At 40.3% G+C, this 14,169-nt stretch overlaps 1 protein-coding gene across 11 annotated transcripts in view; it reads right to left on the bottom strand.

The window, feature by feature from the left end:
• DTNA (dystrobrevin alpha) overlaps window positions 1–14,169 on the bottom strand; it is a 222,501-nt gene that overhangs the window by 24,386 nt on the left and 183,946 nt on the right. For 7 of the 11 annotated variants that reach the window (XM_050971128.1, XM_050971124.1, XM_009102816.4 and 4 more), the window contains 5 exons: window positions 14,092–14,169; window positions 13,368–13,460; window positions 6,658–6,745; window positions 4,091–4,188; window positions 2,594–2,707 (listed from right to left, as the gene is read on the bottom strand). In XM_050971128.1, coding sequence (XP_050827085.1) covers window positions 2,594–2,707; window positions 4,091–4,188; window positions 6,658–6,745; window positions 13,368–13,460; window positions 14,092–14,169 — 471 coding nt within the window. The remainder of the gene's footprint in view (window positions 1–2,593; window positions 2,708–4,090; window positions 4,189–6,657; window positions 6,746–13,367; window positions 13,461–14,091) is intronic. The other 4 variants (XM_050971127.1, XM_018909855.3, XM_018909851.3 and 1 more) reach the window with 2 other exon arrangements.

Genomic DNA, 14,169 nt, shown 5'->3' with positions numbered 1-14,169 from the left:
TTCTGCACAGCTCCACTACACAGAATGGGGGAACAGCACTTGCACACATTAAACCAATAAATTGTGGGAGGTCTCCACCAAAAACAAAATAAAATTGTTGTCTCCTGGAAGTTATGATAATACATACTACTGAAAAACATATGTATATTTTATACTCTACTGCATTGCAAATAACATACAAACTATGGTATGGTGTTAGCTTTGTACTACCTACAAAATATGACAATTTAATCCTAAATGGAAAAGCACTGGAATCACCAAGACTTAAGTATGTTTCCTGTATTTAGGGCAATATGAAACTCTGATTTTGAGCCTTCAGTGTGAGCAACTACAGATACAGACAACATTGATTTCTACAGGACTGCCCATGTGTGCTATCCCTCACCTTTATAATAGGATCATAAAGTAACACTGCCAGTTTGCATTTACTCTTCTGAAGGATTGATCTATTTCCTGCTACAAAATGCCTGTGTTGGCTTTTCTTTTCTGGACAGGTAATGGTTGGAAATGCTATGAACTGTACAAAGGCAGCAGAGTTTATTATTTAATAAAAATAAGGTCCGTGTAATTCAAAGGGGCAGGTCCTAGTACAGAGCTCTGCTGGGTTTTACTTTCATTCCAGAGGGAGAGAGGAGCTAAGCAGTGTGCACTGTACAGACTACTCCTCTGAGGGTTTTCTCCTGTTGTTCTCCAGAGCAAATTCTTGGAAGTAAGGGGTTTTCCAACCTGTCTCCACAACAGTACTGGTAATGTGAAGGAATGCTGTGTGCAGGACCTCATTTCAGTGAGTGTCACACTACAGCAGCTTGTGAAAGATGGTGGGACAGGTATCCACAACATGGCTTACTGATTCCAGCATTTCTTAATACAGCATGAACTAAACTGCTCTGCAGCCCTAAGTGCTTCAAGCCTGAAAAATCAGCAGGGTAACAGACATAAATCAGGGCTGCTACCCTGAGTTCTGCTGTTTTACACATCAGAACAGCCTTGTGCCATCTTAGGTGTCTAGGAATTTGAGGTGGTGTCAAAATTCTCCAGTAAATCCAAAGTCAAGACTTTTGCCTTTCAAATGGTGAACATTTCAGAAGGAATGCAAAGTAGTTCAGACCCAGAGATTATAAGTTATTTTCTGATTCTCATACTGCATATTAAATCAGGGAAGGTATAGGTGAGGAATTCAGTATCACTGCCCTAAGGACATCGCATAGCAAGAAATTAAAATAAGGGTATTATGCTTTAATATGTGTATCAAAATTGAAAAGAGGTAAAAGCTAAGTAGTCAGCCTGCTAACACTGCATAATCATTCCTTTTTTCTTTCTTTTTTTTTTTTAAGTATTATGAATTTTATTAGTCAACTACATAGAAAGCTGATTTCCTAAACCTACTGAAAATGGACTTTTGGTTTGATGGACAAGAGTTACGTTACTGTATATTTTACAGTGCACACATTTTCATGGCAGTCAGTGTAATATGCCTCACACAACATCACTTGCCTGTAGATCTCTAGAAGTAATTACACATTAAAATCCCTCATAGAAATGAAGAAGCTAATTTGTATTTAGACTGGAAAGCCAAAGTAATGATTTGTGAATCAGAAAAATATTTTTGCGTGGAAAACTCCATAATAAAACTATCAAGTATTCGTAAAGAAAAAAATTTAGCACAGTTTCTAATAGTAATTTCCTTTGGATATGCATCAGATCACTAAAATATCAGTTGTGTGAGGAGTGGCTAAGTGGCAAAAAATGTAGATTAGCCAGGGGGCAGAGCAATCTAGCATTGTTTCACTGGAAAGAAAAGCCTTACACTCTCTTCTCTATTCATATAGATCATTTTGAATAGTTCTTATTGGATTCTCTGTCTGGCTCTCACAATGTGAACTTCAGGACTTCCAGGGAGCCTATGGATCTGGGCTAATGACAACTGTACTTCTTCAGTGTGATATACACTGGGAATTAGTAAATCCATGTAGAGTATCATAACCATCATGCAGTCACATCCATATTAATGGTTTTAGCTTGGTGGGATAACTGGAGGAAGGATCCTCTAAATCTTCAGCAGCTGCAGATGACATCACTCTTCACCCCCCAAGTGACAAGGAGGATCATTCTGCAGCCTGGTTTTGCACCACAAAGGGAACTGACCTCCCCTTAGAGTTCAACACATGGGGGAAATTAAATTAACATCTAATTCTGGCTGTATTTTCATGTAGTTCTCTATTTTCTTCAACATAAACTAGAAATCTTTGCAAAGGCATTTGTTCTGAACATTTTTTCCCATATAATTAATGGCATTTGGACCAGGCTGTGGGGACCTGTTCCAAACGACCTAAGGGCCTCACTCTGCAAATACTAATGCATGTGCTTAATGTAGAGCAGTAATATGTGAGATTTCTCATGCACACAGTTTAAAGCATAAGCTTAATTTCTTCTAGGACAATGGGCTGCACCAAAAACGGATAAAAAACACACATTGGCTGACTTACTTTAAAAAGTCTCCAAAAACATAAGCCAGGCTTATCTTGTATTTCTTCTCTTGCTGAGAATTGTTGGCCCCTTTCAAGGCCAGAGGTTTTTACTCTTGTGAGCTTACCTCAGGAGCCGGAGCTCTGCAAGGAGAGTGGGATTTTGTTGGGCCTTCTCTGGTGTGGGCTGAGACGCTTGCTCATGTTCAAGTCGCAGCCTCTGAATCTCCTGCAGGATTTCTCTTGGGGAGGAGAATAAGCAGAAGACCATAAGTCATTAATTTTCCACAAAAGAAGCTCCCTGGACATTGCAAGAGGTAAAAAAGCATGACTGTATTTAGCTTTAAATCAGTGAAGATGTAAGTAAAATTGCTAGTTTGCAGCCAACCAAAGAAGCCCTCAGCAATGGGAGAGGGTTCTGTATGTTTTCTGAATAAACTCTTAGGATTTTGCCATAAAGGGAAATCATTCTTCAAAACCCCCCCAAAAAAACACAGGTAGACATAAAATAGCGCCATGCTTGACAGAACTGCTCCCTTTTAGTTCTTCACCATGAACATCTCCAGCACCTCGTGAACTTAAAAAAAATTGAAGTAAACTTTCTGGACATTGTGGAGTATCAGAGAAAATATTTAGCCCTTTAAAATACTTTTAATGGGAGCAGAGATGTGAGAGCAGTGGACAATTCACAGAAAAGCACATTAGCAAGACTTGTTACGACTGGCTTGTGAGCCCTGGGGTGCTGTCAAAAGGCTAATACACAGCTCCACAGCAGAAGGTTGAAACCTTTGTGAATTTTGTCTCTTCTTCACAATGTGCTGGAAGCAGACGATCAGGAGGCAGCCTCGAACTATGAAAGGCAAATCGAGACTGGAGCTGGTGGTGCTCATTACACGGTGACAGAAGGCAGTGCAGAGTTTGGAATAGGAAACCATCTGGTCTGGGCTAGCCTCTGTTTTATGGTCCAGCACTAAAAGCAGAGCTCTGCTGCCATACATTTCATGGCATCAGGCAGTCTGGTATCCAGGGCCAGGTCCTCTGCTGTTAACAAACAGGCATCACTCCTCTTTTGGGCCGGCTGGCCTATTTCTCCTGGACACTCTCTCTCAGTCTCACCAGGTCACATCTGCACCTCCTGTCTCATTTGATCAGCAGCCTAACTTGCTGCTAATCTTCCTGCTAACCTCTCCCAGGCAGACTGTGTTCTGAAGAGCTTTAATCATCTTTATCCTGAATAAAAGCAGGAGAGCATAACATTACAAGCGTGACTGATCCTTTTATCGTTTCGTGTTATAGTGCTACTGAGAATCCAACTGAAAGTTAATCCGGTTTTGAAACGGGACAGACTTTTTTTTGAACTCTTAACAAACAGCAGCTGCAAACAGTAAAGTACCCATGATTATATCATGTCATTGGACATTACACTTCTGAAAACATGGGGTGGCTATGGATTTCAGAGCCTTTATCCTATTGTATGGACCTTTCTGTGCTCTGGGTTTTTTTTTTGTAGGGGGAAATGTATGTGCCTGTATGAGCACATTGTACAGGTGGTAAAAAACGCTAAGAAACAAACACATATGTAACATATGGGACTGAACAAAACCAGGTACTTAGCGGATCCTTACCGGTTTTTATTTTCCAGCTCTGCGATCAGCTGCCTTTGTTGCTTGTTTGCATCAATGGTGAAGGAGATATCTGATGCCCCTCTCTGCTGACTCGGCTGCTGTTGTAAAACAGAAAAGGCTGCATTGAAAGAGGAATAGCCAGCATGCACCACGAGTTCAACACAGATCTGTTCTGTGAAATCTGTTTACAGAAAGTGCAGAACTAAGCTTGCCTACACTATAAAAAGAACATTCATGTTGTGCTCATACCAGTATGGAACCACTGCTAGTAAAAGCAGAGTAAGTGCTAGAGTAAATAAGACTGAGTGTTTACCATTCTGTCAGTCACTGCTTTTTCACTCAGCTTCCTCTGAACCAATCATAAAAGACAATGACACTGCTGCAGGCAGTTGCTGTAATGTGGCTCTTGATATTGATGCTACAGACAAGAGGAGCACGCTGAGGTAAAAAGCAGTGTCTGCCTTCAGAAAGGATGGGATGTGTTTCCAGTGCAGAGATGCTTTGCACTCTTAAAAGCATGGTTTTACTTTCAGTTTGAAAGCAGTGCTCAGTTTTCAGTCTGGCTGTGTGGCCCATTTGGCCAAGTTTTCCTATCTGCTCTCATGATACTTCAGGAAGTCTCTTTCCCCAGTCCTTCAGGTACAGCAAAATCTTTTTTTTTCCACCAGTAAAATTATATGAGAATTTGTCTCTCATCAAACTAGGCAGTGCTCACTACAGCTTCATTGGATTGTGCACTTTTTGAATGTTCATCAGCAATAATCAATCATTCTTTTCCTTGTTCACACTCCTGTATTTCAGCATTGTAACAATGACAACACAGAGCAGGACATTTAGAAGTTTCACAACTATGAAAGACACCCATTTATTTCTAACTCCAACCTGAAAGAATCATGTATTTAAAAATACTCTGCTGAGTTACTGCGGTGATATGAGGGTTCCTCACCACAAAAAGCCCTGTGAAGTGTAACTCTGGAGTGTTATTTTATGTGATGCCAGGCATCTCCTCTGCCAGGAGGTGAACCCTCAAAAAGGATGAAGATACATTTCAATAGCCTAACAAAGGTTAGGACTGTCTGTGGGAAAAGGACAGTGTGTTTCCCCCATAAGCACAGACTATCTTTTCTGCTATGGACACGTTTTCCCATTAACACATCAACCACAGGGAAGCAAAACAGTGCATAAAGAACTGATACCTGCTGGTGGATGCCATCACTCATACAGGAGGAAGCAGGATCTTTATCCTGAATGCCCACTGTTAGCAATATATTTAGTTCCTTAAAATCCAGGATGACTATCACCAAAGCTTTAAAAATTTCCACTGCCCCTACCGGGCATCACTCTTTTGCTTGGAAAGATTTCTCTTTATAGAAAACTCCCCTCTTCCTTCTGCCTCTTTTGTTCAAAGAGCAAAGATGGATGGCAATGAGAATTCCTTCAAGTCAGCTCTGTTTATACTGTTTTCCCCTACATAAAGGACACACTTCATATGGAACTGATGTCAACTGATTTTTAACCAGAGACATTATTACTGGGGAATCACGTTCCCGTAAAGAATTACTGTCTTTCAGGAATAAGACTGTCATCTACAGGTTGCCTTAAATTTGAAACACTGTGTCATATGTCTGGAAAGGATTGATTTGGGCTGGACTGGCAGAACAGGAGCAACCCTCGCCTCCCAGGCAGCTGCAGGTAGTGTGAAATCTCCATGACACAAAGGGCAGCAGATTTGTCTGCACCATGCACAGGGCGGCCGATTTGTCTTCACCTGGTCTGAATGTGACTCAGTGTCTTTACACGATGTGTGGGGCCCAATTTCACCCTTTCAATTGACTCCACAGTGTGAAAAATCTCATGTGAAAATGTTTCTGGGTGCTCCAGATCAGCTGCTTTTCACTTAACCATCATTCATGGACCCTTGCTCTATCAAATGGTCTGAGATCAAAAAAAAGTAGCTAGGCTGATCTTTTATGTACCATTTAAGATTTTATATACTTTGATAAGGCTCCTGCTTCATTCTCTTTTGTTCCTGAATGCAGTTAGTGAGGTTTTAGCCTGTCATCACCTTCTATCTTTGGACACAGAGAGCAGAATAATCATTGCTCTGAAATGAAAATGGGAGCCAGGGCTAATGCAGGGGGTCATTACAGTCATCCTGCTGAAGAACATTCTTTAATATCCTTAGTACTTAAGCCCCTAGTGGCTGTGATATTCGAGCTAGAGAGTAAAATAGATTCACCACCTCATTTTTCCAGTGCAGTAAATCATTAACCTTTAACCAAAGCTAGTCCAGACAATATTTTAGTCTTTCCTGAGTTCAAGATGTCAGACTCCCTCTGATGCAATTATTTAAATGCCACTGCATTAGTATATAGATTATATGCATTAGTATGTGGATTCAATGGACTGCATAAAAGTGTTATTATTAAAGCATAACAGCCTCTGATGAAAAGAATAGGGAAAAATAAACCATTAATCATTAGACTGTCAGATGTAATTTCCCTGCTCTTGCCAAGCCCCTGGAACACGACAGAAGGAAAGTTCCTCCCTTTAATTAAAACACTTACTGATGAAGAAGTTTCTGCTGCCAGCCTTGCTGCGTACCTGGCGATCAGCTTGTGTTCTTCATCCAGCCGACTTGCACTGTCAAGGACGCTGCTCAGGGCGAGGGGGAAATGGGAAGGCAGGTTTATAACTGCAAAAACACCCTCTGCCTCAGCCAGCCACCACCTCACACCCCCACAAGTCAGGGCAAAGGAGCAAACCGTCACCAAATGAGGAACGGCTGATGTTAATGGAGCAAAGGGGGGAGAATTTCCCTGGAAAGTTCAGCTCTAAGGGGCTGGGCAGCACCTTCCCTTACGGAAAAAACAGCAGTGCTCTGCAGGCCACAGTGAAGGTTGTACAGGGTGCAGCTTGCAGCCTACTCTGCCCAAAAAGGGTCAGGAGATGGTCAGGACCATCAGTGCACGTTTATTTGGTAACTCAGCTTTGTCATATCACCTGGAAGACTACTTTGTGGTCAGTGGATTTGCAGGAGCCTCGGTGTTTGTAGAGAAAAACTTTAGAAGCTTTGCCATATTTGCCCCAGAAAACAGTGTTTAGGAGAGTTTTGCAGGTCACTTACCAAGGACTCATGGATCACTGACCTAGGAATTTATAATCAGGCTTTCTCTTTTATTCTTGGTTTCTTGCTAGTTGGGAGCAAGACCTCACAGTGTCACGTGACTGTGATCAACAAGTGTAAAAACTAAACAGTAAATATGCTGAATTCCTTTAAAATATTGCACCTTATTATCTTTTCTCCCCCAGGAATATAAAATACAAGTATTTCTCTCATGTTAATGCTTTTCCAACTGTCCTCATTTTAAAAGGAAGCTATTATTCAGTCAGATGAGCAGGAAAAAGGGAATACAGTGAGAACCTTCACTATTTCTAAACATTAGGAAGTTTGCAGACAAACATCAAAACTGACAAGACCAGAATTTCAGATTTCTGAAAAGGACTTAGTTGACCCTGGATAATACTGGGCTTTAGAATCCTATACTGCATTACTTCTAGTATACATAAGAGAGAAAAAATGAAGTCCCTGAGAAGAGGTGAGAGGAATGTGGAATTGCCATGTGGAATACAAGGCTGCCTGTGGACTTTCCCAGACAGAGGCAAGTCTGGCCTCTTTTCTTATCCTTTGGCTACTGTATAATGGTTTTGGCTGAAGGAAAACAGGAACAAATCTAAATCTCCCTGCCCACGGGCTCTTCTGGGCATGTAACTGGTTGCTGGCAAAAAAATCTTCAAAAGAGTCTGGGCATGGGATTTTACACTGTTTTTTTTCCCAGAAATTGTACCTTGTACTTGAAAAACCTTTCAGAGGAAAATCACACTTGTACCAAAAGCTCTGCTTTTGAAGAATTGATATATTTAAAAGGAATATTTCTCTAAAACTTCTCAGTGAGTTCATATCCCCATGTCCTTCAGAGAACTACAGCACACATTTGTTGTTTGGCCTGATTAAATCCACTGGGATTTAAAAGTTATGTTTGAAAGATGAGCAGTGGTTGATATTCACTGATCATGAAACTAAAGCTGACTGTCATGTGGATTTGCTACAGCTTAGTGATGCACAAAAAAAAGAGACAAACATCATCTTTTTTTCATTCTCATAATAACCTGTGAGGCCACAAACATGAAGTTTAGAAAAACAGTAAAGCTTTGAAAAGTGAGACACAGAGAGGTTCTGTGTAAATAAAACTTGAGCTGCAGATTGCATGTAAGACTTCTGGTGGTAGATGAACACTGACTTTCTGGTTTTGGTTATGTTTATTTTGTTACATACACAGCCTAATGTTATGGGTACTGAGATTCTGGTGGGGTAACTGATATACCTTTGGGAAAGACCAAAGCTAAAGGCATTTTTCTAAATTTATAGAGTTCTGCTTCTTATATACTCATGCTTACTGTACTAGTAGTCACCCAGAGAAAGAAAGGGGTGAGCAACTCTTGCAGCCACATAAAATTATGTAAACTGGGTAATAAGAGTTCCTTTTATGACAGTTTAATTAATTTTTAATTTTACCATAATGACCAAAACATTGCAAGCTAACAGATGGATTTGAAAACAGCAAGCATCCAGCATCAAATCTCCTTTTTATGGCAATGTGCAGCCATATCCATCTTGGAAAAATGGATTGTGGTTCCACTTGTTGGCATAACCCAATCTGCAGCAGAGTTCTGACATGTGAGCTAACATCTAAGCCAACTGCTTTACTGAATGAACCAAGCCATTGCAGCTTTTTGAGTCTTACTTGTATTCAATACCTTTGATATATATTTATGTGTGGGTGGATGACATAAAATAGATGTAGCAATGTGTCAAATTTAGTCCATGAGTGCTGCAAATCACTAACCCCAAAGCCTTGAAAATTAAATTTCAATGTCTGAGATAAATGGACTTCTGGGATATACCTATTCTATGCGACCATTAGGCACAGAAGTTTGCACAGCAGCATTAGCCTTGACTGCCAAGAATTTTATGTCTCAGGGTTCTCAGATTTACCATAATTCAGTTCTGTTTTACTTCACCGACTTCACAGAAAACCCTACAGTGATACAGTGAGACAACTGTACACAAAAGTTTTAAAATATTATGAATGTGTGTGCAGAATGTGGGACCCCAGGGGAATGACTCAGGCATCCTTTTGAGAGAAGCTGGACATTTTGCATACAAATATCCTACTGTTATTCCTTCTTTTCTAAAAAATCACTGCTTCTCCCTTAGTGACCATTTCTTTAAAGACCTTATAATTATTAGCAACAATTGGTCTGGCACCTGTCACCATTCAGATATAGAGTGAATATCCAATATTAGCACCTGCACAAGGGGACTTCTGTGGTCTAAGTTTGCTCCATTAAAAAAGGGATCTCAAAGCTGCAGGCAAAGGATGAAAAACATGATAACCTATGGGCAAAGGAGTAACTCTGGAGGATCTTTGCTGTTTCTCAGGCTTCAGATGTGTCAGACCAGCCTGTTCTGCAGTAGCCAGTTGGCAACAGCTGATGGGGACGTTCCCTGCTGGTTTTACAACTCTGTCACCGCTGCTTAGAAAAGTCTCTGCTGAAATTTTTGCAAGACAAGTATCAGTGCAGTCTTCATGACATGCTCTTATTCTACAAACCCTTCCTTAATAAATAATTTGCTATAGAAAATACAGACAAATTAAAGGGTCAGTTTCTAAGGCTTAGGGCTGTAAAAAAAAAGAAAAAAAAAGAAAAAAAAAAAGGAGGCATAACAGCAACACGCCAAGTGTGTTCTGAGGACTAACTGGCACACTTTCAAAACTGGCTTGGTTTTAAGACACTTTAAACCAAGACAAATCATCTGAGTCCTCTACTGCTGTTAATTTGACATTTACTTTAGAATCACCGAGATTTTACCACCAAAATATTTTAACACTCAGCTATGTGGGAATAATCACAAAAATTAACTCTGTTCAAGGGAGCTAAATGTCTCCACATTTCCTCTGTAGCAACAGATCTCTGAATGTTTTTCCTCTTTCAAAGGAAGATTAAACCAGCCTTCCCACCTAGAGTTCTGCACAGCCCCTTAATAAACATTTTAAAATGTACCCTAGAATAGTACAGCACTTTAATACAGAAATAGAATTCACATAGTACTACAAAACCCCCAGAAAACAGCTCTCTATGAAACCAAAATAACCTCTTACTTTTAATTTATCTTATTTTTTCTATATCTGAAAAGAAAAAGACTGAAATATATGGAATTATTATTCAAAGCTAGGCAAAGTCTCTATCTTACAAAAATGGAAACTATTTAAGTTAAAAAATCTTTATAAGAATCAGACACTAAAAATAAACTAAAGTAAGTGTCAAATGTTGGTTTTAAATACTAAAAAAGAGTTTGCAATTAAACTTTTCAAAACATCTGGCTAAGGGCTAATTTTTCTACCCATATAGTTATTATAAATAATGAATTAATTCTTCCTCTTTGTTTATTAATTTGCTCTGGAGTACTGGCTTCTAAAAAACCTTCAAGTAGCTTATTAGCCTGTGGTAGAAGGAAAGGAAAACTCATACTTTTACTTGCAGTATCAAATAACTGCAGATGAAAAATAAAGATAAGCAGTGAAAGTTAATTAAAAGTACCCTATAAAGCCCAAATATAAATACTAGCTGCACTTAAAAACAAAACCAAAGTTATACTGGGTTATATTAGATTGATGATTAGCTATAAATCAGCTTCAGTATTTAAAAACCCTCAAATCTTGTTTTGTTTTTAAATGTTACTATATGGCCCTCCAGATAATTTTATGTATTATGCTCACAAAGTATCTCTGCAGGTTTTTCTTGCAGATAAAGGGCCAGCTATAATCATTCCTCTTTCCAGCTTTGGCTGCCAGAAGCACTCGAGTTCTCTGATGCCTGTGTAGGTACTGGTGGCATTTTGCAGGCAGACTGAACAGCAGAGCTGGCCAGCTGCAGCCTCCCCTAAACCATCAGCTACCTCATTTTGGTTAACTGCATGCTTTACTCAGCTTACCAAACCTCCTTAAGATGCAGGGTGAAATACCTTGAACTCAGCACCATCCTGGCACAAGTGTGTGGGTTTTGAGCAAACTGCATCCAGTCACTTTGGGGCATGGGCAGGAGGAGGTCAGCTTTGCCTGAAGATGCCACCCCAGACTTTGAGATGCAGCAGCTGAGCTTCCTGCAGAGGTGTCACCTACTCCTCTGGCAACTGGCTTCACACAGGTGCTCTAGGATGGCAAGATTTTGCTCTTGTTTTTACCAAAATGTAACCATTCTATTTCTCTCCTAGCAGTCTCGGTCCAACAAAGCAGAAAATGGCAATGCAGCATGGTCTGATGCTTGACTGAGACTACTGTCCCTCTAGGTTATGTTTCTGTCAAAATCTAATTATACAAATAACTGAGATTGTTTCTCATTGAGGATGCTGTGACTGCAGTGATTTAATGTCAGTAATCAGATGTTATGTACTACACTTTGCATCAGTTGTTTAAACAATTAAGGTTGTTGTCAGTCACTCCCCCATTCATTTCTCAAAACCAAATAAATGTTGAATATCATGGCATATGATTTGTGCATGTATATTTGGAAACAAAGGTGCTATGAGTTGGTGAGGTTGGCTCAAAGCCTTGAGGGAACAGGTTGGAATATAAAGAATAAAATTTGGAGGATGAAAACAGTACAGATGAGGCGAGGCACCCACAAAGAGGTCTCAGGAGGAACTGGCAGCCCTCACAGAAGCTCAATGAATCCTAAAATGCTATGCCTGGCAAACCAGCCTAGCACCACGCTGTCCATTCTTCACTCCTCTCCTGAACAATCATATCAAGTAAGTCACTCAGGGTAGCCAGGGCCACATTTCCCTCTCCCTGTCATCCCAGACTGAGTGGCAGCATATTCCTACCCTCAGTCATGGGTGGGCAATGCCTGGTCACACACATGCCCCCAAGAACCAGCTTTCACAGCCACATGTCAGTATTCCTCAATAAGCCTGATTTCTGGAAGTTCTTCTTCAGGAATGAAATTCCTCTTGAAAATGTTTTTGTTTAGGACAAAAGGTTTTCATTTTCCTCACTAAAACGTAGTTTGCCTTTTCAACCCTCCACCACTGGCACTTTCCAGTGGGCTATAGAGTAGAGAAGCAGATCCAGGACAATGAAGGCAGACTTTTTTTGACTTTTTTATCCACTGGACATGACAAATTTCTCCCATTTTCAATAGGGGCTACATGCAGAAGTGAAATTTTAAAGACTGCAGAGAACCATTGCATTCACTCTCCTAAATGAAGTTGCTTATTGCCTCCTACATACTGGAGTAAATTGAGACTTTCTTCCAACTCAGGAAATATTCTGGAGTGGCAACACAGGAAACTGAAGGGTTTGCTATGAGCAAAATAAACCTCCTGATCATAGTTTTGGTAGAAACATTGTACAGTTTTCTGCTCAGCACATTTTCTAGGGCCATATACTGCTCACCACTCTGCTGGTACAGGGCTGAAAAGTCTATGGAATTCTGTTGCACTTGGAGAGCTGAGGCAGCGTTTCCCTCCCCTGGAGTGGCAGGCTGCAGTGCCAGCATCTCAAGTGCCAGGACAGCTGATGGGTTTAGGAGACAAAGCTCTAACAATTAATTATGTTCAAGACACCCATTTAAAACCCCTGAGTCTAAATGAAAGAAGGGAAAATTTGTATACAAGATTCAAACAATGCAGAAATCAGGCAGATTTAAAAGTAATGCCTGACATATGTAAAAATCAAAATTGATTTCTCTCACTAGGTTAGTAAGAAAATTATTATCATGATTTATTTATTTAGGTACTATTACAGTTTCTAACTTTCAAGGAAGGTGAAGCCACAAATTATAAATTATCTCAAAAATTAATACCCTGAAAACATGGGCTTGTTTAGTTATTGTTGTGTGAAGATTTCTGCACTACCACCAAGTCCTGCACTGCCTAGAGCTCAGTATCCCAAACAATCTGCATAGCCATTCTTAACAAAGCAATTATTTGCAATACCTGGCAATACCTTGCAATCTTCAGTAGAGAGAATAGCAGCTAGTGCCACAATCCACCAACTTTGGGAGGACATACCCCATATTCATACACATTCACTCCAGGTTAGTGCACATGAGGAGCTGCTCCAGCTCATCAGGAAGGAAGGGAACAGGGAGAGCACTTGGCTGAGCAAGGTCCCTTTGCTGGGTGCCCCAAAGGTGCCAAACCTGCACTAACCGTGCGGGGCTGCTCTGCAGCATGTTGACATAGACCCCGATGAGCACGTGTTCATCAGCCAGCCTGTCTGCAACATCCAGGCTGTACTGCAACCTGGAACAGGGGCAGGGTGTGAGCCAGACAGACACAGACACAAACACAGAGAGCAGGAGCAAGTAAGATTGTGAAACGGGAATCTAGGAATGAATAATTCAGTGTTCTTAAAAAAAAAAATCTAAACGAAACAACACGCCAAGTGCAGAAATTATTTTGTCATTATTGTAATTTATATGGTTAGTACTTAGTGATTTAGGATGGTAGCATTCCACTTGATGACAGAGCCAGTCTCAGAAATCAGTGAGATGCCAGATCAGGCCAGGGACTGAAGCTCTGGAGCTGTACAGTAGCATTTATTACAAAATAGAGCAAATCGTGAGGTCAGAATTATTTGGTTTAATACACTCTACATTGCACAAAACCATTAATATAGATATGTAACATACATGACTGACACACTGAATTCACAAGCTAGATTTGCTTGCAAGTGTCTGATCAAGACCTTATGTGTCCAGGTGTACATACATATATTTAAACATGCCTTACTTAGCTCATTGGATTAATTGCTTATCACATTTTTCTCAGGAAAAATGTATATAGAATACATTAAAAATGGGAGGAATAGAGGAAAATTTTTCGGTTTAGCTGTGTTAGTGCAAGTTAAGAACATACTCTCTCTTTAACTTACCCTTTGCCTTTCAAGAAAGCTGGAGCAGCCCTAGCCAGCAGTTTGTTCTGCTCTACTTCAGTATTCTTGGAAGGAGAG

Source organism: Serinus canaria, chromosome 2, assembly GCF_022539315.1.
Source record: "Serinus canaria isolate serCan28SL12 chromosome 2, serCan2020, whole genome shotgun sequence".
NCBI classification, from domain to species: domain Eukaryota; kingdom Metazoa; phylum Chordata; class Aves; order Passeriformes; family Fringillidae; genus Serinus; species Serinus canaria.
This window is presented reverse-complemented; position numbering and strand designations above follow the sequence as displayed.